Source organism: Poecilia mexicana, unplaced genomic scaffold (genome assembly GCF_051168715.1).
Source record: "Poecilia mexicana isolate PSO_F unplaced genomic scaffold, ASM5116871v1 scaffold_1, whole genome shotgun sequence".
Taxonomy (NCBI): Eukaryota; Metazoa; Chordata; class Actinopteri; order Cyprinodontiformes; family Poeciliidae; genus Poecilia; species Poecilia mexicana.
In genome coordinates, this window is record NW_028263370.1 from 24,263,546 (window position 1) to 24,291,426 (window position 27,881).

Genomic DNA, 27,881 nt, shown 5'->3' on the forward strand with positions numbered 1-27,881 from the left:
TCCCTGAGGCCCCTGAAGTCCCTGAGGCCCCTGAGGTCCCTGAGGCCCCTGAAGTCCCTGAGGCCCCTGAAGTCCCTGAGGCCCCTGAGGCCCCTGAAGTCCCTGAGGCCCCTGAGGCCCCTGAAGTCCCTGAGGCCCCTGAGGTCCCTGAAGTCCCTGTGATCCCTGAGGCCCGTGAGGCCCCTGAGGTCCCTGAGGCCCCTGAGGCCCCTGAGGCCCCTGAGGTCCCTGAAGTCCCTGAAGTCCCTGAGGCCCCTGAAGCCCCTGAAGTCCCTGAAGTCCCTGAAGTCCCTGAAGTCCCTGAGGTCCCTGAGGCCCCTGAGGCCCCTGAGTTCCCTGAGGCCCCTGAAGTCCCTGAAGTCCCTGAGGCCCCTGAGGTCCCTGAGGCCCCTGAAGTCCCTGAGGCCCCTGAAGTCCCTGAGGCCCCTGAAGTCCCTGAGGTCCCTAAGGCTCCTGAAGTCCCTGAGGCCCCTGAGGCCCCTGAAGTCCCTGAGGCCCCTGAGGTCCCTGAAGTCCCTGTGATCCCTGAGGCCCGTGAGGCCCCTGAGGTCCCTGAGGCCCCTGAGGTCCCTGAGGCCCCTGAGGCCCCTGAGGCCCCTGAGGTCCCTGAAGTCCCTGAGGCCCCTGAGGCTCCTGAAGTCCCTGAGGCCCCTGAGGCTCCTGAAGTCCCTGAGGCCCCTGAAGTCCCTGAAGTCCCTGAGGCCCCTGAAGTCCCTGAGGCCCCTGAGGCTCCTGAAGTCCCTGAAGTCCCTGAGGTCCCTGAGGCCCCTGAGGCCCCTGAAGTCCCTGAAGTCCCTGAGGCCCCTGAAGTCCCTGAGGCCCCTGAGGCTCCTGAAGTCCCTGAAGTCCCTGAAGTCCCTGAGGCCCCTGAAGTCCCTGAGGCCCCTGAGGCCCCTGAGGCCCCTGAGGCTCCTGAAGTCCCTGAAGTCCCTGAGGTCCCTGAGGTCCCTGAGGTCCCTGAGGCCCCTGAGGCCCCTGAGTTCCCTGAGGCCCCTGAAGTCCCTCTGCTCACTGAGGATAAAGGAGCACCGTGATCAGGAGCAACAGAAAACTCCCAGATTCTGAACAACAAATGAATGACAGACACTAAACTTGTTGAGTTTCTGATTGTCTACATCTGTCACAGCTGCTGGTAGGAGATGTTGGTGGAAGAACTGAAAATATTTCAATGGTTTTCTTGGCAGGAGTCAGTTTGGATCAGCTGAGGCTCGTTGGGCAGGAATGAGAAAAGGTTTCTTTTGTTGGGAATCAGACGATTGTATCAGTCGTCTGATTCGTATCAGTGCAGCCTAAGGAGAGGACAGAGATGAACATCGGTCAGAAAGGACAGGAAATAAAACCTTAATATGTAACCAGGTAGACATGATGTTATTTAATCAATGAATCAGAAAAGTTTGTTTTCACTAAACAGATTCTTCTGATCTAATAAATTGTTGCAATGGGGATGAAATAACTCGTCTGTTTCCAGATTCAGGATGACGGAGAAACATCCAGCTGAACGAGTGATGATGAGTTCAGGCGACGTCGGTTTATTCTGTTTATGAAGTAAAAGCATCTCAGGGATTTTTACCATCATAATAATTAAATTAAGCTGCTTAGATCCAAACATCTGATCTCTGGACGAGGAATCAAACATCACAGCTTTTTTACCATAACATTTAAATATATTTTTAAAGTTTTTATTTTGGCCTCACATAAATTAACACATAATGTAAAATGTTAAAGTTTGAAATAAACAAATAATTTGATAGTTTCAGGAGGAAATCCAGAACATTTAGCCTGGATCAGGAGGAGCAGTTTGTTCTTTAGCAGCTCAAACAGTTTAAACTCCTGTTATCATCAGGCTTCATGCTAACAGAATGCTAACAGAATGCTAACGGAATGCTAACAGAATGCTAGCAGAATGCTAGCAGAATGCTAACAGAATGCTAACAGAATGCTAACACAGCTTAGCTCAGTGATTTCTGCTCTACGCTGGATTATGTTGTTCAGCTTTAAGGGGATTCAGAGAAACACAATTTAACTGTTTCATTTGTCCAAATGCAGTGAAATGTAAACCATAAAACAATATTAATATGATCAAAATAATAATAATAATAATAATTTTATCACTCACAACATTTTTGCTTCTTCACTATAACAGCAATGAGGAGACAGATGAGAACAACAACAACAACAACACCGATGATGATCCAGGTTTTTCCATGTTGTTGAGGTTCAGCTGTTGGTTGGATGGGTTGGATGGGACCAGGCCCTGTGAATCAAACAGCAGCAGGTTTTATAATGAGTTTCCATTTCTAGGATTAATAAAATGTTCAGTTTCTATCCATGGACTGACTGAGATTTTTACAAATCCAATTTAAGAGATTTTTAATCTACAAACTAAATAATATCTATAAAAGTTTGGGAGTTAAAATCCTCCAAAACATTTTTAACGTTTTGCATGGAGGTTTAGATGACTATAAAACTTTCTATCAGAGAATCTGGTGTGAACCCGGCTGGCTGAACTGAGCAGATTTAGTTTATTTCACTGTCGTTTTAGTTTCAGGCGTTTTTCCTGTTGATGAGAGATGAAGGTCGTCATCTGCTGATCTGAGTTACAGTCATTGTTTCGGCTCTTCAGCCTGTTGGAAAAATCAACCCCAATCCCAGCCTGGTTGGGGAGAAACGGATTTCATTCCTGGTTCCCATGGCAACATTGTTCTGCCATTTTTTGTCTCAGTTTTTCTCTTTTGATCATCTTAAAGATGCTCAGATTATCGGATGTTTCAGATAATCTCTGGCCTAGTCAAAGCACTGCTAGGACCTGCATGTACTGATCCAGCTGAGATACTTACCCTCCACCATCAGGTTGTAGATTTGATTGGTCCCGTTGCCATTGATGATCTGACCATAATAGACTGCAGAGTCTGCAGCTGAGAGATGTTTAATGGTCAGAGAGCCGGTGGTCAGATCCAGATCAAACTGGTCTTGTTTGGTCGATCCACCATGATTCCCGATGTCGATGTCGAAGAGACGATTTTCCTTCCCCGTCTCTGGACCGTAGGACCAGACCACCAGGTCGCCAGGTTTCAGCAGCCTGTGTCCCAGACTCAACGTCACGTCCTCACCAACCTTCCTGGTTAGATTTACTGCTGCAGCTCCAGCTGCTGCTGCTGCTGCTGCAGCTGCTGCAGCGACTGAAACACAAACAGATCACAGAGTTAAAAACTAAATGCTCCAGATTCTCCATCAGGTTAAAACAAGGTGATCAGAATCAACTTTCAGAGGATCTAAACACTGATCTGTTCATCCTGGGGAACGGAGACAGTTTCCCCACAGAACCCGGTCAGTTCACAGAACCAGTCCGTCCGTTTCCGCCTCACAGCCACAGGAGGGTAAAGAACCCAAACATGTTACTACGAGGAACACTACTTCAACAGAAAGTTACTCAAGGAAAAGTAAAATAGTCATCCAAGAGTGGAAAAGTATTTGGTAAAAAGTTTACAACTGATCAAATTATCAATCAGTTCATATTTACATCATCAGGTGGATCTAAATATAAAGTGGAAAGTTTGATAATTTAAGGACAAAAAATGACAATAATTCACATAAGTGACAAAAAATAAAGTCAAGCAAAAGAAAAACTGATGAACTTTAACAGAAACTGCAGGTGTGAGTTTGGTGAATTTTTGGTTAAAACATGTTTGTTTTTCAGTCAGTGGGTTGAAAATCCAGAAATTTTACTGATACTTCATAATAAAATTACTTAAGTAAAAGTAAAAAGTTTTTTTTTTTTTTTTAAGTTACTGAAGTAAATGTAACTTGTTCCTCCTCAGCTCCACTCAAGGCATCAGACAAATGAGGCAGAAAACACAGAAAGACTCAAATAAAAGGATTTTAAATAAAGTACTCTTACATTTCAGCACCAAGGCCGTTCAAAGTTCTTCAAAAGGTCCACAGGTTTAAGATCCGATCAGATCAGTGATCGATCCTCTGATCGGATAATCACTGCTAGAAAAATCATTTCTGTCATCCTGAAACATTTTGTCTCTCTTGCTCTAGTAATAATGTTGGTCAAGGCAGACGACGTGAGAACAGGAAAAGGTGATTCATCCGGAAGTTACAGCATCACCATCACTGCTCTCCCTGCTTTGCTGCGCAACTCCTCATTTCTAACACCACTGTGACTAAAACGACCTGCTGAAACATAAGACATACATTATGGATGTAATTTATTCCTATTCATTACGACAATTTTCTGCTTCCAGTGAATTTAAACATTGTTTGAGGTTAAAATATTACAGAATTAAAAACATTTTGTGCGTTTAAAGGTTATTAATCTGACAAAGGAGCCTCATGAGAATTATCTGTAATTACAATAAAATGTATTAATAGCTTTAAATGCAACAATATCCGTGTTTAATCAGTTTCATAACTGTTCGCAGATTCTGAATGATTCTCCATCCGCTTGTTAAAGACACAAACCTCCTGCAGGTTTTCCTTCATCCGACCTGATGCTGATGCAACAGAACCGAACTGAATCATTCTGGATTCCTGGGTTCTCCTTCCGTTTATCATTTATCATAATTTAAAATCCATAAACTCCGCGTCCCTCTCCCTGCAGATGTTTAAAGGTTTCTCTTGTTTTCCGAAGTTTCATCCGACTCCGGTGTGTTTCAGGTTCTGTTCTGGTTCGGTACCAACAGCCTGTTAGTTCTCCTAAACTCCGCAGAAAAGACGCCGATAAACTCTGAACAGAACTGCCGACATGTGAACCGAACCTGATTCACAAAGACACAGAAATAAGAACCGAAAAACTCACAGAGAAGCAGAACCTTCCAGCAATCCATGTGGATGAAACAGCGAAGGGAGTCTGACGTGTTTTCACACCCAGCGCCCATCAGACAGTCTGCACGGTTCCTGCACGCTTCCACACAAAACTCATCATCAACTTCATCACGTGCACTGGCCGTGATTGGCCAGCGGTGGACAGAGCCTCACTCCTTATAAGGACATGTCCTTATAAGGAGATTTTGGGCAGGTGTGGTCGGACTGTTGTGCGTGTTCTGGTGCGACTGGGTGGATAGAAGGCGGAAGAGAGAGGACGTTGAACAAACTTGACAACTTCTAGCTGCCTGGCTAGAGGGGCAGCTCGTGGTGGTAAATGCGACTTAAGTCGGAACATGACAACGATGGCTTTAGAAAGAAGTGACTGTTATAGTATGGATTGTAGTGATGAGAAAGTCAGGAGTGGACAGAATGAAGATAAAGAGTGGGAAATGGTGGGAAAGGATGGAAAGAAGCAGCGTCCTGCTGAAAGAAAGAGGAAAAAAGGAAATGAGGAAAGCACTGAAGACACCGATAATGAAGGAACTGAGGAAGGAAAAGAAGCGCCAAAAAGACTAAACCTGAACATTATAATAAGATTTGATGAAGGAGAAGGAGTCAAGAAGATTGATCCACTTAAACTAACGAAAGCACTTAAAGCACATATTGGGGAAATTAAACACGCTAAGATACTGAGAGATGGAAATCTTTTGATTGGATGTAATTCGGAAGGGCAAGTTGAAAAGGCAAAAAAGCTTGGAGGGTTGTGTAAAGTCAAAATTAGAGCAGTTGTGAAAGTGGGTGAAAAAATAAATAATGAAAGCAAAGGAATTATCACAGGAGTACCGTTGAGTGTTAACATGAAGGACTTAGTTGAGAATTTAAAAGAAAGAAATAAGGAAATAAAAGGAGCACGGAGAATGACAAGGGGTGCAGAGAAGATTGAAACAGAAACGGTGTTGTTGGAATTTGAAACAAAAGAAATGCCAAGGGAGGTTTTCTTTGGCTTGATAAGATTTAGTGTCAGGGAATACATGCCAAAACCAGTGAGGTGCTTCAACTGTCAAGAATTTGGACATATTGCAAAAATGTGTAAGGGGAAAAGGAGATGTGCCCGTTGTTCTGGAGATCATGAATATGGTAAATGTGGAGTTGGAGTCAAACCAAAGTGCTGTAGTTGTGGAGGGGAGCACAGTGTAGCCTTTTGGGGATGCGAAGTAATGAAACAACAAACAATTGTACAGAAAACAAAAGTAGCACAGAAAGTAACATATGCAGAAGCGTGTAAAGTAGTTGAGAAAGAGAAACAAAATGGGAAATCTCTAACAGGAGAAAAGCAAATAATCTCAAAAGTTATGGAAATGGTTGAAATGAAAATAGAAGAGGAAAAAAAGAAAATGGTGACTTTTATCGCAGGAGTTATAAATGCAACATCGGACGTAAAATCAAAAACGGAAAGGATTCAGATTATTGTGAAGGCAGCATGCCATAGCTTAGACTTAAAGAATATTAGGTGGGAAGACATAAGGGGAGAGCTGTGTAGCCAAGCAAGTCAAGAAGGATAGTCTCAATCTTACAATGGAATGCAAGGAGTCTTTTGTCAAATGGGCAAGATTTTAAACAGTATATTTATGAATTAAAAGGAAAACCTGACATAATTTGTATACAGGAAACATGGCTGAGGCCTTGGTTGGATTTCAAAGTAAAAGGGTATATTGCAGTTAGATATGATAGAGAGGAAGGTAATGGGGGAGGGTGTCTTACTCTGATTAAGGAAGGTATTCCGTATAAAATTATTGGAAGGAAAGGAGATTTAGAATATCTTGCAACTGAAATATGGGTGGAAGAGAAGGTAATGTTGATTCTTAATTTTTACAATCCTTGTAAAAAGCTCGAGTTAAGTAAACTTGACGAGATAGAAATGAAAGGAAATGTTATTTGGTGTGGAGATTTTAATGCACATCATTCATTATGGGGTAGTGGAAAAGTAGATTGTAATGGGGAAATTTTAGAAGAATTTTTAGATAGGAATAATCTGGTTTTCCTATCTAAAACCAGATTAGATAGGAAATCTATCTAATCTAATCTTACCATTGAATAATGGTAAGAAAACAAGAATTGATATAAATTCAGGTAAGGAATCTGTATTAGATTTGACATTTGTTTCTAGCTGTTTAGCTCCATTATGTGATTGGCAAGTTAAAAATAAGTCATTTGGTAGTGATCACTACATTATAATTAGTAAAATAAGGATGGGCCAGGTGCATAATACTGAAATGATGGGAGGAAAGTGGATATTTGAGAAAGCAAATTGGGAGGAATTTTATAAATTATGTGATAGGAAAATTTCAAATGTTCAAAATAATCAGAGTATTGAAAGTATGAACCGAGAGATTAGTCAGGGTATTTTAGTGGCTGGTGAGGCGACTATTCCAAAAACATCGGGGAAAAGTAGGAGAAAGGCCGTTCCATGGTGGAATGAAGAGTGTAGGAAAGCAGTTAGAGAAAGAAATAAAGCATTTAAATTGGTTAAGAGGTCTCATAATTTTCAACATTTAATTGAATATAAAAAGTCTCAAGCAAAAGTAAGGAGAACAATAAGACGCACAAAAAGAGAATTTTGGAGAGGTTTCTGTGACACAATTGGCAGTAATACAAAACTAGGGGATGTTTGGGGGATGATCAAAAAAATGGGAGGAGATAGAAGGGAATGGAGTTATCCTATATTAAATAAAAATGTTATAGTAGCTGTAACTGACAGGGAAAAGGTTGATATGCTAGTGAGAACATTTGTGGAGATACATAGTGGGGAAAACTTATCAGTTAATGAAATAAAGGGAAGGGAGAGAACTAGAAAGGAAAATGATGGAATCTTAAGAAGAAAGGAGAATGATAATGATCTGATAAATTATCCTTTCTCTATTGGGGAGCTGAAAAGAGCGTTAGATAGAACTAGGAATAGTGCACCAGGTAAAGATGAAGTGTGTTATATTATGCTAAGACATGTAAGTGAGGAAGTTTTAAATAAATTATTAATTTTATACAATAAGATTTGGAAGGAGGGGAGATTGCCGTGTAAGTGGAAAGAAGCCATTATTATTCCATTGAAGAAACCTGGGAAAGACCATAGCAACCCTGGAAATTACAGACCAATAGCTTTAACATCTAATTTGTGTAAACTGATGGAAAGGATGGTGAATGAGAGATTGACACAATATTTAGAGTCAAAACATTTAATTGCTCCTTATCAGAGTGGCTTCCGTAGAGGGAGAGAAACGATAGATCCTATGTTATGTTTAGAGGATGATATTAGGAAAGCTCAGGTTAATAAGGAAACTGTTGTTGCTGTGTTTTTTGATGTGGAGAAAGCATATGATATGTTATGGAGGGAAGGGTTAATGATTAAATTACACCAGATAGGTGTAAGAGGTAATATGTTTAATTGGATATGGGATTTTTTGCAGGATAGAAATATTCAAGTTAAAATAGGATATCATGTTTCGGAATTATGTAAAGTAGAAAATGGAACCCCACAAGGAAGTGTGGTAAGTCCAACTCTATTTTCAGTCATGATTAATGACATTTTTAAAGAATTATCTAGCAGTTTTGGTAAGTCACTGTTTGCTGATGATGGAGCATTATGGAAAAGGGGAAGAAATGTGGAACATCTTACTGTTAAACTCCAGGAAGGAATAGATAAAGTGAGTAATTGGGGGGTAAAGTGGGGTTTTAAATTTTCTATAGGAAAGACAAAAGTAATGTTTTTCACAAATAAAAAAATAGGGGTTGATAAAAAGGTGTATTTATATGGGAAAGAGTTAGAAAGGGTTGATTGGTTTCGGTTTTTGGGGGTAGTTTTTGATAAGAAACTAACTTGGGGAAATCACATTGAACATATTGTAGAGAAAAGTAAAAAAGTTTTAAACATTATGAGGTGTTTAGCAGGAATGACATGGGGTGCAAGTTTTGATTCACTAAAAAATATATATGTGTCACTAATTAGGTCAAGAATAGATTACGGGAGTGTGGTGTATGGATCAGCAGCCAAAACCAGGTTAGAAAAGTTAGATGTTATTCAAGCCAGAGCAATGAGAATTTGTTTAGGGGCAGTTAAATCGACACCAATCTGTGCTTTACAAGTAGAGTCAGGGGAAATGCCATTATGCATTAGAAGACAGCAGCTAATGGTTAATTATTGGATAAGTTTAAAAGGACATGATTCAGATCATCCGGTTAAGAAAGTATTAGAAAAGTGTTGGGAAAGAGGAAAGAAACAAATTGATAGCTTTGGGTGGGTTGGGGATGACAAAGCAAAAATTTTTAATGTACATAGTAAGGAATTTAGTCCAACTGTATTGTGGCCTATGAGACCTACATGGACTTGGCAATATATTAATGTAGACAGATCACTTACACATATTAAGAAAAGGAACACGCTAGATATTTACCAAGAATTTTATAATCATATGCAGAATAAATATAATGACTATTTGCAAATTTATACTGATGGGTCGAAAGAACCTCAAAGTGAAGCAACCAGTATAGCTGTAGTGATTCCTGAATTAAAAATTTATATTTCAAAAAGAACATCTGATTATTTGAGTGTATTTGCAGTAGAACTCTGTGCTATTTTAGTAGCTTTAGAGTGGGTGGAAGAAAGTAATAGGAATAAAATAATAGTTTGTAGTGACTCTCTATCTGCATTAACAAGTATCGGAAAGGGACGTACAAAAAATCATCAAAATATTTTATATGAGATTATGATGGTTCATCATAGGTTATGTGAACAAAATAAAAATGTTATATTATTGTGGACTCCTGCTCATGTAGGTGTTCCAGGGAATGAAAGAGCAGATAGGCTGGCTAAGGAGGCGATCAAAAATGATGATATTAATATGAAAGTTAAATTATCCAAATCAGAAGGGAAAAGTATAATCTGGAAAGAAAGCAAGGAAATATGGGAAGTTAGGTGGAAAAATGAAATAAAGCGAAGACACTTATTTAGGATTCAAAATACAGTCAAAGTAGAAAGGAGTAGAGGAATAAACAGGAGGGAAGAGATAATCATAAATAGATTAAGAACCGGGCATAGTTTCTTAAATGGGAATCTTTTTAAGATGGGGAAACACCTCACTGGTTTATGTAGATGGTGTGAGGAGGTAGAGACAGTGGAACACGTTTTGATTAAATGTGGGAAATATGCAAGCCAAAGAAGATTATTAAAAGGGGAACTAGGTGTTAATAGGGAATTGGAATTTGAGAAGGTGATCTTTCAGCTGAGTAATAGTGAGGGGAAAAAGAAGGTATTTCGTTTTTTAAAGAATACTGGGTTATTTGAGAGAATTTGAGGCATAGTTGATAGGAGTCAATAGAGGGCAGTAATGCAACATAAACGGATGCAAGCTGCCGTAAAAACCAAAAGAAGAAGAAGAAGAAGAAGAAGAAGGAGATTCCCCCCCCCCTCCTCCCGCTCCTCCCAGATGGAGGAGGGTCATGAACACACCAGCCTCCCAGCCTCACTGATGGTATGAAGGTTATTTTTGATCCATTGTAACCTTGAAGCGCCTCTTCAAACACAAATTGTGACCGTTTTTCTCTAATTAAGCCAAAAGAAATGGTTAAAAATACATCCACCTGCTCCGGTATGAGAAAAATGGCCTCTGCTTCCAGTCCAAACCAGTTTACATAGTTAATAAAGAGACACTCCCACTTTTTCTGAAGTTAAACCAAACAGTGATGGCCACAGCAGAACATTGACTTTGTTGTCCTGAAGCCTGAGGGACTCTGTCCAGCTGGGAGACCAACCTGGATCTGAGCTTTTACTTCCTGGTTGATGTCTTCAGAGGTTCAGTGAATTCGGTTTGATCAGGAACCAGAATTTCATCATCTGCTCCTCCTCCAGCTGCTGTGGTTCTCTTTCTCTCTGCTCTGAGTCAAACCAACCTGTTCTGCTGCTAGCGCTAGGCTAGCATGTTAGCTTTGGTTGTATTTACCCAGAATGCCCTGCGCTGTAGTCCACTTCCTGCTTTTGGAGCGGTCTCCGGTCCGCTTGGTGTTCACAAGCATTGGAACTGAACCAGAGTTCACTTCAACCAACCAGAGACAGAGGTTTGTAGACGGACCAGAGTTAGCTTAGCATTCACACCTAACTAACCGGACTGGACTTTCTAGACAGGCGGACTGGAGTTGGAGTAAACTGGACTTAACATGGTGTGAATGCACAGTAAGTGGTCGACCACTTTGTAGCTGAGCTGTTGATCCCACTTCCACTGTGAGGAAAGATCAGGACTTTCACCCTGTAGCCACTGCAGCCTTAGAGCTGCAGTTTATGCTGCAGTTTCTGCTGCTCTGAACATGCAGGCAACTGGAACAGCTGACCTCAGTGACCTCAGTGACCTCAGTGACCTCAGTGACCTCTGATTTCTGAGGAGCGACTCAAACCCTTCAAGAAGACAACAGAAACTCATCATCAGAGCATCCTGCTTTGGTTCCAGCTGGTTCTGTTTCACTGCCTGAACCATCATCATCATCATCATCATCATCTCGTCACTGACGGGAACAAGACCCATTTTCCTCTGTAGAAACTTTATGTCTCATCATCAACGTTCTGACATTCTGGTTTGATCAACTTTAACATCTCATTTGTTGCTTCAATTGATCTGAATTCATCTAGAAATGAAACGCTGCTGCAGACTGGGAGGATCGGACCTGAGGACATGCAGAGTTCACACACTTCCTGGTTCTGCATTCAGAACCAGTGAAACAGAACCATAGAACAGAACCTGAGTTTACTCCATTTAGCTGGAGTTTCTTCAGCTCAGAACTTTTTGGTTCTTCTGTTTCGTTTAACATGAATAAAAACCGACATCAACCAGTTTAAGTGAACTTTTCTCTTTTTTTGAAGGATTTAGAATAAGAAACTTTCCAGAACCAACAATCAGAGGCAGAATAATCATGTCTGTCAGTTTCTACAGCGGTCTGTCCAAACCCGGGGCGGGTGGAGGCGGGCGGTGGGAGGAGGTTCTACGTCTGAGGAAATAACTGGAGGTCCAAACTCAGGAGTCTGGAAAAGGTCCCTGATCTCCCACTCAGGCTCCAGAATCGCCACCCTGGTTTTATTAGGCTGCTGTGGGGATTTGTTGGAACAATCTTCACACATTGCATCATAGCACGCAGGAAGCTTTGATCTCAACTATGTGACACAAATATAACCAGATTCTTGGACAGAAATCTGAACAACGGAGCAAAGAATCAAAGAAGACATGCAGAACAGATGGAAAATCAACCAGGTTTTATTGTGTTATACTGCAAGACAGGAAAAACACTGGATGCACAGGGCTGAATGCAGAAAGGAAAACATCTGGTTGGTTCAGCTCCGACTTCTGGACTGAAGGTGGAAAACTGATGGACTGCAGAGGGTTTGAACTTTATGATAAACACATTAATTATCTGCTGGAAAAACAAACCATATTTGTGAGATATTTTAACGCATTTAGAAGAAAATAGCAAATCAAAAAGACTCAGACGCAATCAATATTTTCAAACAGTTAAGGGTAAATCCCAGAAATAAAACATTTCAGATGGTTGTGTAACTTTATCTGCTCACAAATTCAAGAGAACAAAGAACAAAACGAAGATTTAAAGTTTCTGCTGGTTAAATTCTGACAGTAAAGAACAGGAACAAGAACTGATGGAGGTTTGAATGTTTCAGGAGGAGAAGCTGAGCTTCACCAGTTTAAAGAACAACTTGTTCACATGCTCCACTTTGTGCAGTCTTTTAAAATAAACTCATAACTTACTTTTAAATATTCAGAGAAAAAATTAAATCTCCAGCAACTGGAAACAGTTGAAGCGTTCAGTTGATTTATCAGGTCATGAATCAGCAGAAAGAAATCTGCTTCAGTTTCTCCATCCACTTTCATAACGTGTGTAAAACTCTGGAAGGAAACCTCCAGGCTAAAGCTAACATGTCACAATCCTCTTTTCCAGGAGGATCATCATGTCAGTTAAGTCATTTCAGCTGAATATTTAAATATGAAAATAAGGGATTTAAAGGATGACATGTCACCTTTACAGGATCAAACATAACTAACAGTAAAGTCAATTTCTCCAGATGGATCCGTTATGACAACCAACCATAATTTGGTTTAGAAGCAGAGAAAACAGCAGCAACGTCATGGTTTCCCCAGCAGCAGCTCATCCGTTCGACTGTCAGATTCCTGCAGGGATCAACAAGCTGCAAACTTCATATCTGCATTTGGTTTTTCATTAGTAGGAATGATTCTGTTCAGGTTTAAACGTTTATGACCAGATCACTGCATCATGTCTCCTTAAATTCGGCTCCAGAAACGCAGCTGGAGGCTGCAGATGTTTCTGTCCTCAGAAGATCCAGATCAGACCATTTCTGCACTGATTGTATCTGTGGAAAAAGGAAAATAACTCAGTCTGACCGGTTTTAATGTTTTTATGAAATGTGCTCAAAATGCAGAAGCGATAAATTTCATTCTTCAACCAAACTAAAGCTGCTATTTAACCATGTCTGGTTTGAACAGCAGCTTAGACCAACCCTGACCTTTTCCCTTCAGCTGGTTGGTTCTCTGTGAGAAACCGAGCAGCACAGCAACGATCAGAACCAGCAGAGCAGCGACACCGGACCAGTGGGACCTGCCTGCTGAAGGTCCAGAGGTTTCTGGACTGCGGCCCGGTTCTGAACCAGAAACAGACAGAAAGCTGCTTTAAGAAACACGATATGTGTTTAAATCAGCAGAACGTAGAAACTTCTGGGAACTCAAAGTAGTTCGGATGGATTTTAGTTTCCCGCCGTTTCCTCACCGTCAACAGTCAGGTGGAAACGTCTCCGGGTCGTGTTTCCATTCAGGTTCTGGCCCTGATAGGTTCCGGTGTCGTTCACACTGAGGTCCAGGATGGTGAGCGACCCGGTGTCTGTATCCAGCTGGAACCTCCTGGATAATATAAATAAATCTCTGTCGATGTACCGAGCGAGGACGGCGCTGTCCGAACCACGGGACCAAACGACCCAATCGGCCGCTTTCAGCTTTTGGTCTCCAAAGTCCAGAGTGATTTTCTCCCCAGGTTTCCCCTTCACAGGCTGGGGATTTGTTTCTGCTGCAGCAACAGTCACTGAAAAGCAGAAATATCAAATATTTCTGTCAAATATTTATAGGATAATAAATATTTTCTTCTTGCTGGTAAAGCTTTATGGGTTTCAGGGGAGGATCTGGTGGCTCCAGTTTGGACTTTTCTGTGGAACGTAAATCCAAATTATGTACAAAAAATTATCCTCTTTAAGGATTTATTTTCAGAATCAAAAGAAATGCAGCTTGGGAGCAATGCTACTTGATAGCAGCCAATCAGTAAGCGCTATTCATTTTCCCTGAACCTGACTGGCTGTAAACCAATCAGGTTCAAAGACAGGGAAAACCGTGGAGCAGTCAAGATCCGGTGTCCTGCAACTTCTCATTCCATTGTTTTATATATGAGTATTATTATTATGTATTTGGTTTTGAGCTGTTAAAAAGGCGCAACAAGCGTTTTTAAACCAGAGGAAACTCAACGGCACACAAAACCCTGAACTACCATCCAGACGCAAACAGAACAAAATCACCAGCAGGTCGGCCTTCATGAACATACAGAGCAGCTGATCATCACAAAGTTCAACATAATGGGAAGATGATATGCAAAGGTAACAACTGACCACCAGGAATGGGACATATTATGAACCAGAACCAGATTGCTGCTATATTTAGCATGTTAGCAGAGCAGGTGGAAACGACATGCTAAGAAATTGATCTGGGGTCGCTGTGGTGAGGAGGCGGCGTGGATTGAATGTCAGACGCTGCTGGTCAAATATGTGCAACATTTAAACAATATAAAATCGTCTCGGTGTCCTGCGTCTGTAAAGCCCAGAAAAGGTGATGCAGATTATATTTATCTGCTACAGGTTCCACAAAATGTGCAGGTAAAAATGTGTCTGTATGGAACAGAATAATGTGTCTGAACTGCAGACAATATTTATGCAATTAAACCAAAATAAAAAATACCATGAGTAAACTTAAATATTAACGCCACCAGGAAACAGAAAACCATCATGGAGCCAAAGAGACACTGAGGATAAAACAACAGCTGAAAGATGTACTTTGATTTTCATTTGTCCTCTGATTCGCTTCCTCCTTCTGCGCCTACAGCTGGTTAAATCACCATCCATTCATAATTTAGTAGTATTATATTCAACAGACTGTTGGAAGACTTTACATATAAATTAAATAAGTTTCTTCTTCTGCTTGTTTAAAATATACTGGACTTAACCAAATCAGAAGCTTTTAGTAGTAATTATTTTTTTAATAACATAAAAGGTGTAAGAGAGGCTATTACTTACACAGAACTGAACACAGAACCAGAATAAAAATCTGACTCCAAGATGCCATCACAGCCTCAATGGTCCAGAACCAGGTCCAAAAGAACCAGCAGCAGAAATAGTAGCTAAGAAGTGTGTTGCATTTCCCTCCTAATACAACAAACAGATTAATCTCCTTCCTTTGCTGTGTGATTCATGTCCCTCTTTTATGACTCCTCCCTTAAGGAATGGCTGCTCACTGCAGCTCTGTTTATCTGTGTGTGTGTGTGTGTGTGTGTGTGTGTGTGTGTGTGTGTGTGTGTGTGTGTGTGTGTGTGTGTGTGTGTGTGTGTGTGGTGTGTGTGTGTGTGTGTGTGTGTGTGTGTATGGCTGGGACCAGACGTCTCAGTCAAGATCTCCTGTCACACATCCCGTCTAAAAGAAGACCAGAGTTTATTCATTTAAAAAAACCAACTAGAAATTTTCCTTTGACATCTGTTCTCAGGTGTCTCAGGTAGAAAGGATTACTCTGGTTCAATCTAAGGTCAACATGAAGCCATCGTCATTGTTGGGAAAGGTCAAAGGTCATGTGTGCAGAAGTTTCTGATCCAGTTTTCCTCCATCTTTCAGGTCCGTTTATCAGAACCATTCCTGCGTTACTGAGCCCGTCTGCTCCCTCACTCAGTTCTTTTATCCGTCTGAACCCGACTCAGAACCAACCCACTGGATCACCCGTCCATACGGCACACATTATGGGACCAATCAGATACGGATCTCAGGTGTAAACAAAACCATTTAATCTTTAACTGTAGATTTCCAAAGAAAAACTGGATTCTGCTGTAAAACATTTCAATGCATTTAGTAAAACTGGAACAAAGTGGATAACAAAAATTATCCACTATAAATCAGGATGTGAGAATCACAGATGGAAACTATTTTCAAATCCCACCAAACCAGAACCAGCTGGGAGTCATAAACTGGAAGAGATAAACGGTTCAAATTCACACAAAAACCAAGGAAGCCTGTTTCTCCTGACTCTGATCCTGGATAGTAAAATCAGACCAACATAACCCGACTTTACTTCCTGTTCCAGACAGGAAACAGGAGAGAGTTTACACAGACAAGGTTTGGGTCGTGTGTGTGTCACAGATCAGCTCCACAATCACCTCAGACCCAAAAATAGCTGCCTACTGTTAAGAGAGGAAAAATTGTTGAACTTTAAAAACCTTTTGACTCGTTAAATCCTCTCTTATGCCCGGGTTCAGAAAAATGCTGTGTGCGAGGACTGAGATCACGCAGAGATAACAGCGTCACAATAATCAGCATTTATTCAAGACAGATGCAAACTATCACCAGACAAACATCAGAAACCTCAGAACACAAACAACACATGAATTTACCTGAGAGAGAAAAAGACAAAAGATGGAAACGACAAACAAAAAGGAAAGACGTCTTTGGAGAAGTTGCAAGAGCAAAATCTGATCTGTTACTTCTGTGTAGAAAGTTTTATAGTAAAGGCGTATTCTTATCTTTAATTTATTCAAATAAGGCGTATCTTTGCTCCTCCAACCAGGAGCTATCTCTGACCCTCTATCTGAAGCCTAAAACCCCTGCTGTGTTTACGGCTTTTCACAGATGAGTGTGAAAAGCTGGAACTTCTCCTGATTGTTTTCCCACACAGACTAAAGGCAATTCAAACGATCCTAGCAAACCATCTGCTGTGACTACAGGTAACATAAAGGTCAAAAAGTCAGAATACATTAGTAAATTCAAAACCACAATTAAGGTATTTGGATCAAGACATGTTAAGTTTTAAAACTAGCTTATTTTAAATTTATTTTCTCAACACTACTTTCGGGTCTGCCTACATCAGCAGCAGCGTTTTGTTTGTTAACCTGCAATATTTTATTTTTCACCACAAAAATCAGTTGTGCAAAACTTCAAAACTTCCTCCTCAGTTTGCTTGTGGGGTAATGTCTGGGCATGTCCTGGGCTTTAAGCTTTAACCCTTTACAATCCAAAACACTTTCAAATATTTTACTTTTTTCCACTGAATCAACTAAAATAATATTTATTTTTATTATTTTTACTTCAAGTCGTCTGTTTAGATTGAGTGCAAACAGGTTGATGAGAATTAAGTTAAACTGAAATCTTTTATTAAACATAATGTTTTGGTTCACAGGCTCATCTGTCCTCCATGTTTTCCTCTGGTTCTGGACTCAGGCTGCAGTTTGGACACGAGCAGGTCCAGAAACTCCCATTCCCACACGCTGCTCAAAATTAAGATCTAGTAATTTATTCAGGAATAGTTCATTATCAGGGGGTTGACCCTGAACAACACACTGACGCAGAGATCAGACCAGCAGACACACACAGAGCCGCTGACCAGACCTTCATCTGTCCGTAAGGAAAACCACAAGCAGCACCAGTGACAAAACTTACTGGGACAAAAACTGTCACTTCTCCTGCAGATACCTGGGGAAGAGGAGCAATAATATCCAGGAATGAAAATCAAATTCACAGAAATAAAGATAAATAAAACCTAAAACACAACAAGAGGAGAGAGAATCAGAAATAAACTTTACTCCTCCAACAGGAGAGGAAAAACTGACTTTCCTCTTAGCGACCAGGGAGCCACTGGGCCAAAATCTAGGAAACGTTTTGAAGAAACCACAGCAACTAAAAATCATCCCTGATTTTCAAACGGTCAGCAGATAAAGAAAGAAGCTCTGCAGCGAAGCAGGAAACTGACATTTAATGTAATCTTTACATCACATTGTGCAAAGAAGCTTTTTACAGTTTAAGGGGGAAAAAACTATGTAGGAAGAAGCTAAGTAACAACAGGAAGTGATGTAGCTTTTAGCTGAATATTCCCAAATACTCAGAAAATCAACTATTTCCTGTTTGTTTCCAAACTTCTGGGTTTCACATAAAAAATCAGCTCTGAAGCTTTGACTCCAATTCATCTTGATGAAAGTTTCGTGAACATCCAGCAATCATAAATATCCTGGATGGATATAATATCCATGAAAACAGTTTGTCCTGTTAATGAAGTCCACATGATGACGTCATTCTGGTGATGAGCTCCAAATCGTTACGTTTGGCGAGGAAGGGCTTCCTGAGTGGAAGAACAGGTTCACGTCTCCACCTGGGGGAAGATTCAGCTCAAACCTGAACACGTCACTAAGGAGCTTCAGTTCCAATGGTAGTTAAAGCTGCAACTTTAACTACTACCGTATTTTCCGCATTATAAGGAAAAATAGAATAGACGCTACAGTAGAGGCTGGAGTTACGTTATGCATCCACCAGATCAGAGGTTCCCAAACTGTGGGGCGCGCCCCCTAGGGGGGCGCCGGACCAATAATCTCCAGATTATAAGGCGCACTGGAAAATACGGTAATCGTTTGTCAAAAGTCCAGATCCTTAGATTTGTTTCCTGCTTGGCTGGAGTCCAAAGTGTGAATGTTGCTTCTGTGTGGCACTAAGACGGTTCCCTCCGTTACAGGATGTCAGGAGATATTTGTTTCTGAGCTATAAAAATAGAAGTGCTTTTAGACAGATTCTCAAGTACTTGTGTATTTTGTAGGTGACTGTGACCCCTGACCTCCTCACTCCCCTCCCACAGTGTGAGACTGAGGTTTGCTCTTAACCAACAGCAGGAAGGAAAAACCCTTTTTAATCCACAACTCCCTGGATCAGAAGAAGCTCTAGCATTATGTTTCACCAGCCGTTTTATTTTGTAATTGAAACAAAGTTCGTCCATAACAAACAGAATCAGGAATCAGTTTGTTTTAGACTGGACCCAAATACAGAGAGGCAGCTTGCAGATGAAGAGTGTTCAACAAAATGATGAACTAAAAGCTTTAAAAAATAACAGGGAGCCAGAGCAGAACAAAAACAGGAAAACAGAAGAAAAACTAACAGGATAAACCAGGAAAGCAACAAAATTTAACAGGATTTCCCAGGAGGAATGAGAGAATAGAAACTGGGAGTGATTGCTGGAGCTGGATGGTGGACTAACAGGTTACAGGTGAGAGGAGAGAAAGTGACACTGGGGTTTAGGAAATAAAGTCTATCATAAAATAATAACCGCACACTAAATACACAAATTAATCATAAACTAAGGCCTGAGGTGAAGTAAAACACAAATGAGGATGGTCTAATCAAAGGAAGGAACAGAATAACAAACAAACCTCAAAACAACCCAGAGACATGAAAACCTCACAGACAGAAAGCTGCTCTGACTGTTAGCATTAGCATTAACCTGTCAGTGAAACCAAACCTCTGCATCCTCTTCTGCAACTTACCCTCCACCTGACCCCTCCTGACCCCTGAACCTGCTGACCTCACAGCCAGATGTAAGACCTTCCTGAGGGTCAGAGTACTTACAGGCGGCTGCCATGAGGAGAACCGTGGAGAGCATGTCGTCTGTCAGCGACGGGGGAGGAAACGTGAGAGAGACTCAGAGAGGCTGACATGAAGGCAGACACACCCTGCCGATCTGTTCCTGTCCCAGCCAACCAGAACCAGAACCAGAACCTGAGACCTTCTGTTTCTGCACTTTACAGGGACAACAACTGGACAAAAGGGCTGAACAGATACAGTAAATTCACTTAAACACTAATTTTTATACTGAAGGACTTTTTAAAAACTTTTTTTTTATTTTCCAAAAACTGTCATATACAAACAAAAACACAGATCCATTCTGGTCCCAGTTCACATTTCACATCTGATCCTTCATTTTAAACATCTGAGCCACAATAAGGTGTTTAATTCCAACTGTGGCTCATCTGGAGGCGGCTGAGGAAGGAGAAAACTAACAGGAAGATTCAGTTCATCCCAGTTTATTTATATTCTGCCAGTTCAGAACACGTCGTCATCTCAAGACGCTTCAGTCAGTCAGTCAGATTTATGGAAAGTGTTTAAATATCTGATCATTTCTAAATGTAGCTGAAGGTAAAGGACCAGCATTTCCTCCCCTCAGTGACTCATCGGCCTTTAGGCTCCAGTTCCTCTCCTGCAGCCCGAGGCATCGGGCCGCTGAGACGCTGCGGACTGAAACAGGAATGATTGTGTGGTTGGATTCGAGCTCCAGGCTGTTGGACCAAACGATCCGGTTAAAGGATTCTCCAGAACAAAGAGTTACTTTTCAGGACAAACCTTCAAACTTATAGAAGAAATTAAAGAGACCAAATGTTCACATCTACAAAGTGAAAAAAATCCTGTGGCGTTTCATTTCCTTCCAAATGTTTGAGGGCAGTTTGTAAAACAGACTTTATCTGCAATTAACTCCATGTAATCCATTAATAATAATAATAATAATAATAATAATAATAATAATAATAATAATTTACTTTGCAACTATAATAGTGAAAATTGATCTGAAGTAGGAATAAAGTATCGAGGTATAAATCTATGTAAAATAATATGAGCTGTGAAAAAGTATTTACACCCTTTTCTTTTTCTCTAAATGTTTCACATCATCAAATAAATATTAAAATCAAGTTAATATTAAATAAATAATAACCTGGTTTTAAAAATAATAACGTTTTTAGTAAAAACTAAAATCAGTTTTCAGACGATTGTCAATCCAAACCAGGTGGGTGAAAAAGTATTTACACCCTTAACTTAATGAGCCACATTTGGCAGCAGCTGATTATTGAGACTTTAACATTCCTGTTAAATGTTAACAGGAATTGTAAGCAGGGCGGTGAAAGTGTGACAGAGTATAAAAAGTGTTATTGTGATGATAAAGGATAAAAACACACGGTGAGATATGAAAACTTCATTTCCACTCATCCGGAGAAAAGAACGTGAGTCATTTTGTTTCTGCCTCAGAGGAAACGAATCCCAACTAAACACAAACGATGAGGAACAATCCAAACTCCCCCAGCAGATTTTATGCTTCGTCCACAGGATGGTAATATTTACTGCTTTATTCCTCCTCTGAGCTTTTTATATACAACCAGAGGAATCTGTCCTAAAAAACGTCCTAAACTGGAACAAAACTCTGAACCAGCGACTTTCTTCCCATCATTAGCAACATTTCAGACAAAGTGATCGGGATCAGCCAGATCCTGCGCTGGTTTCCAGACTAAATGTTTGATAATCCAGCAGATCACCAGGCTGCAGCTCTGGAAGCTCTGCTGCTGAAACTGGTTTGTCATCATTAAACTTTCTGTTGGCATTTATTCTCATTAAAAGTTTGAATCTGAACTGAATCAGAGACCGACGGCCTGCTGACCTGAAGATCCAACAGAAACAGGAAAGTTTAAAACAGGAAGTTAGAAGAACTTCTTCAAACTCTCCTCTCCCTTTTTGCTGCAAAGTTAATATTTTTAGAAAACAGTGATTCTGTGACAAATGGTTGTAATTTTCAAATTAAACTGATTCATTCCAACAGTTACTGTTTTCCTTTTTTACAGTTTGAGCTTTATTACATAAGTCTGTATGGAATAATAGAAAATAAATAAGTGATGTCTAACACCATGTGATGCACATTATTTATCATCTTAAACATCCTCCGTTTGAAACAGAATCAGTTCTTTTGAATTAACATGGAAAATGTGTCACAATGTGACCAGAGGAGCAGAAACGTTTGTTCTGTAAACCAGCAGAGAAACGATGCAGAGGGAGACGGCTGCAGCATGCAGCTCATCGCTGCAGCATGCAGCTCATTGCTGCTGCTCATCGCTGCTGCTCATCATTTAGAGCTGGTCGGTCTCCAGCTACTTCAGCCCTGAACCAGTTAAAACCAGTTTGACCTGGACACATCTCAGATGAGCTGCAGGCAGATCTGAGTTCTGGGTTTAAAGCTTCTGACTGAGAAACAATGAAAGCAAACAAGATGGCAGCTGAGGAGCCGCTGGAGTCGTGTGACTTCCTGTGAGTCACAGAGAGTCAGAGTAAGCTGCTCCTGTAGAGATGACTGTTTCTGACTGTGACTGTTTCTGGCAACATTTGTTCACATGTAATGAAGAAAAACAGAAAAGTATTTAGTTATGGTGAGAAAAGTTTGTATTCTTCTGGCTTTCATGTTTTTGTCTCCAGATCCTTCAGATTAAACTGCAGACGGATTTAAAAGCCTCGTCGTATTTCTAGAAGGTTAAGATGAGGAAACGCTGCAGCTGCAGAGGAAAAGGAAAACTTTCACATTTCAGCAGCTTCCTGAAGCTCAGAGGGTGGAAACCATTCCTCCTGTTACTTAGAGAAAGTCCAGGAAGCAGAACAACCAGAACCGGATCAGAGAAGTTTACAGTCAGATTATTTCCTGGATTATCTCCTTCTCCTTCTGGTTCTGATGTGTTCTGGAGCCAAATGGACCGGGTCGAATCAACTCGTTTCAGTCTGAGCTTTAATGACCAGAAGTTTCTTTCCTCTTTTTGTAAGAAGTTGGATTATATTTATTAATATTCCATTACAGCTTTAGCTCTGCTCATCAGTCTGTTGAATTAACTCACTTTTCTAGTTTTATAAATATGTTTCTGCAGATTAATTTCATTTATAGATGAAAATACTAACCTGATCATTCACACCCTGCAGCAGTGAAATGGTTAATAAATCATGGTTTCATCAACACTCATTAAAAACTCACCACATGTGGTTTTCATTTAAAATGTCTGAATTTTAACTAAAACATTTTAACAAACATGAATCTTTTTCCTGTATTTTACATGATTAAAACATGTTGCATCTCTTCCTCAGGTTTAACTTCTCAGAAACGACTTTAACCTTTGATAACATTTCAGTTCAGGAGCGTCTGACCACCAGGCCGTCCGTCTCCTGGTCTGGTCTCATCTCATCTCATCTCATCTCATTTCATCTCGTCTCATCTCATCTCATCTCATCCTGGTCAAACCTGGAGGTCAGGCCAACCCTCATTTAGTTCATCTCTGACTGGCTTTGGGTCTCAGATCTAAATCATCCCAACTTCTGAGTTGTTATGGTTTGTCGTTGCTACGGTGACGGTTTAATCCCAGAGGAGCAGCGAGTGTTGGCATCTTCTCCTCAGATTATTTCACTATGAAACTATATTAATACTTAAACACAGAGATGTTTAAGATATGATTTAAAAATGAATCATTCCACCTGACAGATCTTTAACAAAATAAAAAATAATAGACTTTAATGCTTTTATTACTGAGATAAAACAGTTTACATTTATTTGGGTTTGAATATTGAAAATTTTTCTACAGCTCAAATTAAGGAGCATGAAAACAAAGTGAGGAACAGAAAAAAACATAACAGGACAAATTATGAGCATGAGGAATGTTGTGTCTCATTAATGCTCTGATGCAACATTAGATCATTTCTCACTGTTTTTCTCTTACATTTTTCATTTATTCTCTGTAGCTCAGCTGAAAGTTAATAAAATGATAATAAAACATCAGAAACAAAACTCCTAAATTTGCAGATGAATTTTGTGCTTCTATTGAAAACGAGGAACTGAAATTAGTTTCAATGATCAAAACCAAAAAACTTTAAAGCAAATAGAGGAAAGTGACTTTAGTCAGAAGCAGATCTGATAAACAAACAGTTTCCACTGAAAAGCCTTAAAGCTGCAGCCTGTTAGCGTTAGCATGTACAGGTTAGCATCACCTGCTGCAAAATGGCTGCACCCTGCAGCCATTTTGATTTGAGCTTCTCAGGAGGAAAAAACAAGAGAAACATTTAGGATGAATGACTCAGCAGAAAAACTTCAGTGTAAGAATAAATCTGAACTGAAAGCAGCTGAGAAACAGAGAGGAGACGAGTTTAGAAACGTTTTTACTGCTGAAACGTTTGTTAGCGAAGGAGCTGAGAGGGTGATGCGGTTCTGTATAACCGTGTGTGTGTCTGTGTGTGTGTGTGTGTGTGTGTTTCTGTCGGGGTGTGTGCGTGTGTGTGTGTGTGTGTGTGTGTGTGTGTGTGTGTGTGTGTGTGTGTGTGTGTCTGTCTGTCTGTCTGTCTGTCTGTCTCTGTGTGTGCGTGTGTGTGTGTGTGTGTGTGTCTGTCTGTCTGTCTGTCTCTGTGTGTGCGTGTGTGTGTGTCGTATTCAGTTTTGTTGTTTTGTAATCTGTCACAGGTTTGCAGATGTGAATAATCTCAGATTATAATCTGGTACAGAGAATCTAATGGTGATGATCAACTCACTGATGTCTCTTTTTACATGAAGCTTCTTATTATTTTAAACGTAATTTTGGAGAATTAGAAATTTAATTAATCACAGAAACACATTGAATGTATTTAATGTTTCCTCTTTTTCTCTAAATTTCATTTTTCTTCATTTTTTCTGTTTTGTTTCATATTTTTCTATGAGCCTCAGTAGATTTCTGGATTTTTAGTTTCAGAAACATTAATCTGACTTTTTCATATTTTCAGATCAGATTACCGTAAATCTGACTTTCCAGATGTTTCTATGAAAACATTTGTATGAATTTAATCTAAAACTCAAACATAACTTTGTTTTCAAACAGAAAAACTTGTTTTATTTGATGTAAATTTGGTTTCTTTTTAAGATTAATTATTATATAATTTTATTTTTTATATATTTTTTTCCTATGGATTTATTTATATTTAGCACAATTCTACAATTAATGAAAAACAACTTTAAAGTTTGTTTTATAGTTATACTTTGATTTTCGTTAATTTAGTTTCGTATCTTAATTTGAACATTGATTATTTCTATAGATTATGTGCTGATAAAATAATATAAATATTTACTGCCGTCTGTTTTCTAATAGTTTGGCTGTGAGTGAAAATCAGCCAAATAAAGAAACGACTGAGAATTTATTTATTACTGGGTTTTTTCTGATGAATCCCTGAACCTGATGAATGAAATCTGAAAGCCTCTAAATGTTTTACTCTACAGTCATTCATCCATTCATTCATAGTTCATGTGTTAATCTATTTATGGTTCACCTATATAGATAAACACAAAGAGCTAAAAATACTAAAAATCTATTTTAGTTTTTAAGGTGAGGAAGGATTTCAGCCGGGAATCTTCAGGAATCTGGAGATCTGTTTGGGATCAGAAATGATCTGAGGTGTTTTACTCCCAACATTTATCAGTCGGTCAGATTCCAACTTCACATCATCCTGTAACTTAAATAAAACTTTATTATAGATCCTGAAAAGGGCTTGACGAAGCTTTGCTTCTTTGGGGAATTTAGATGAAAGTAAAACGTGACAGTCAGCTCCGTTCGTTTTTATGAATCAAAATGGCCGCCTGCCTCTCTGACCTTTGAACTGAATGGTGACGCTGTGAGGCATCCTCACTCTGTTTTCATTTTTTATGTTCCTACAAAGTGAGATGAGTTTATTGTAAGAAAACAATGTAACTTTTTAAGGTGGATAAAGCTCCTTTTCCTTTAATTGGTCCATTCAGCCCATTAACGAGTTTCAATGCTCTGTCCTCTAATTGACCTTCATCTCCTGACCTCTTTTATGACGTAAAGACACAGAGCAGCACATAAATAAACCCAGAAAACAAAACTGGAGTTTTCTTGAAAATATTAATCTTTCCATAAAACATGAAATTACAGGATGCTCTTCTTTATGCCTTTAAATTAATATTACGACCAAATTAAGAAATAAACTGACGGAGATTATTTTGAGATTAAACAATGGCGCCATCTAGTGGCTCACTGATCTAACTGCTCTGAATGTTTTCGTCATGTCATTTCGTCACTTATTTAGACTTACTACTACTACTACTACTAGTTATAATAATAATAATAATAATAATAATAATAATAATAATAATAATAATAATAATAATAATAATAATAATAATAATAATAATAATAATGATAATCCATCCATTTTTGGCTTACAATTATGTGAGCTAAAAAGAGAAAATATGTAGTAAGTAAGGAATGAAAATCCAAATGGAAGTGAATTTAAATGAACAGTTATTTAAAGTGTATAATCAGGGAAGTGCTGCTGTTTGTGATCCTGTCACGTTGTTCTGGTGACGGGAAACGATCCACTGAACCTGGATCATTTCCACTGAATGTCTGGAATGACAGGCCGGAAGGTTTTCACTCCTCTGAACGTTTTCTGTTTCCTGTCAGCATTAAACGGTTCGTTCAGATTCTTTACAGTTTGAAGCTTATTTCACAGAACCTCTTTAAAGCTACACAACGGCGCCATCTGCTGGATAAATATGGAAAAACATCTAGTGAATGGCTCATCATCTCCTTCAAATCAAACAGAATATGTGTCAATATGTGAGAGGCAAAAATGTTTGATTGTGCCGATATCAAAATAATTCAACACAGAAGTTTCCAGTGGTCGTCAAAGGTCAAAGGTCACCTCATTCCTACACTGTTAGGAAACCTAACAGTGTTTCATGTCGCTGTTTCCCCAGTTACATGAAACACATTTAATAGCTACTGAAGCAGATTCACTTCACCCAGGAGTTCATCTGGGATTTATCAGATTTACTATTAATAAGTAGAAAAATGAGAAACATTACCTGGTGGTAATTATGACTTAATTTATCTTCCAGTGAAAAACATGAATGTTTTCACCATTCATGTGGTAATGAATCGCCACAGTAAAGATGCATTACTGTGCATGAACATTCAGTGACAACAGCGCCATCTAGTGACAGGAATTTCCTTCTCTAATGTATAAACAAAACTGACAGTAAAGAGGAATAGAGACAATGATTGTGTAAGAAAATAAATTTCCTGTTTTCCAAGACAGAATCAAGCAGATCTCTGAAAAAAATAAAAATCAGTGACATAAAACTTCTCAAACGTTAATATATTTCCAACAAGATACAATGCATAAAATAAATTAATAAAAAGCTGAGAAGAGTTTAACAGAACTCTGCAAACAGAAGCAAAATCTCCTGATAAAAAGAAGAAATAAAACATCCAACCTGTCAGACAACATGCAGGTAGAAACACAAATTTAAACCTGGAAAACCTGTTGCAGCAGAGCAACATGTAAACATAAAACCTTCTGCAGGAATAAAACCTGATCTTATGTTCCCATCCCTGGAACTCTGACACTTTCTCTTTCATGCAGGTTTGAACCAAAGCCAGAGCAGCTCAGCAACAACAAGAGGTTCGTTCAGCAAATGAGAAAAACAAAGTCTGAAGTCCAACTCAGTTTCCTGCAGCAAGTAAACAAGAAGTAAAACCAGGAACATCAACTTCAAACCACAGATTGGGAAACTCATTTCTGCAGCTCAAAACATTAAAGTCAGATCAACAAACTTAGAATCATCAAGAATTCCTCCATCAAACATTCAAATCTGGGTTTTTTTTGTTTTTGTTTGCATGAATGCAAAACCAGCAGCTTCAGCTCTGAGTTCTGTTCCTGCAGCGAATCGGATCAGCTGAACTCCTGGCAAACTGACAGATCTGAAAACAAACTGCAGGAATGAGAGCTGGGTCCAGCTCTGCACACACAACATTTATCACAGCACCAAATGTCACAGAAAGTCACATTTTCACTGAGTAAACTGCATGCAGACGCTCCTACCTGCAGAGAGATCTTGTTCTGCTGAGTGGAAAACAAACTCTGACAAACAGAAACCTGAGGAACAGGACCTGAGGGTGGAGCTAAAAATATTTCCTCTATGGAGGATCAGCCCAGCAGCTGAACGGCTCTGGTCTGCCTTTAGAGACTCAAAGACACTTAGAAGGAAAAACTTCAACGCTGCTCTGAAAACACAGACTTCCCAGAAGCTGTGGACCAGATTTCTGCTTCTGGTTTCAAATGA

The 27,881-nt window shown here is 39.7% G+C and overlaps 2 protein-coding genes across 4 annotated transcripts; both read right to left on the reverse strand.

Annotated features, from left to right (window-relative positions):
* Positions 1-1,028: 1,028 nt before the first annotated feature.
* On the reverse strand, positions 1,029-4,953 carry LOC148161230 (uncharacterized). The gene is made up of 4 exons (XM_088006817.1): positions 4,805-4,953; positions 2,838-3,179; positions 2,117-2,254; positions 1,029-1,289 (listed from the first exon to the last, which is right to left on the reverse strand). Exons 1-4 carry the CDS (start codon positions 4,881-4,883, stop codon positions 1,249-1,251), a joined length of 600 nt encoding a protein of 199 aa, XP_087862943.1. The 5' UTR covers positions 4,884-4,953; the 3' UTR covers positions 1,029-1,248.
* Positions 4,954-12,085: 7,132 nt separating this feature from the next.
* LOC148161231 (uncharacterized) lies at positions 12,086-27,732 on the reverse strand. 3 transcript variants are annotated; one of them, XR_015763548.1, is made up of 4 exons: positions 27,641-27,732; positions 13,642-13,950; positions 13,382-13,516; positions 12,086-13,228 (listed from the first exon to the last, which is right to left on the reverse strand). XR_015763548.1 is itself a non-coding variant. In XM_088006818.1 (4 exons), the coding sequence occupies exons 1-4, from the start codon at positions 19,584-19,586 to the stop codon at positions 13,203-13,205; spliced, it is 510 nt and encodes a 169-aa protein (XP_087862944.1). In that variant the 5' UTR covers positions 19,587-20,378; the 3' UTR covers positions 12,086-13,202. The 3 variants fall into 3 exon arrangements, 2 of the variants coding, with proteins under 2 accessions (XP_087862944.1, XP_087862945.1); XM_088006818.1 differs by lacking the exon at positions 27,641-27,732 and adding an exon at positions 19,553-20,378 and having other exon boundaries at positions 13,376-13,516; XM_088006819.1 differs by lacking the exon at positions 27,641-27,732 and adding an exon at positions 19,553-20,360.
* Positions 27,733-27,881: the final 149 nt, after the last annotated feature.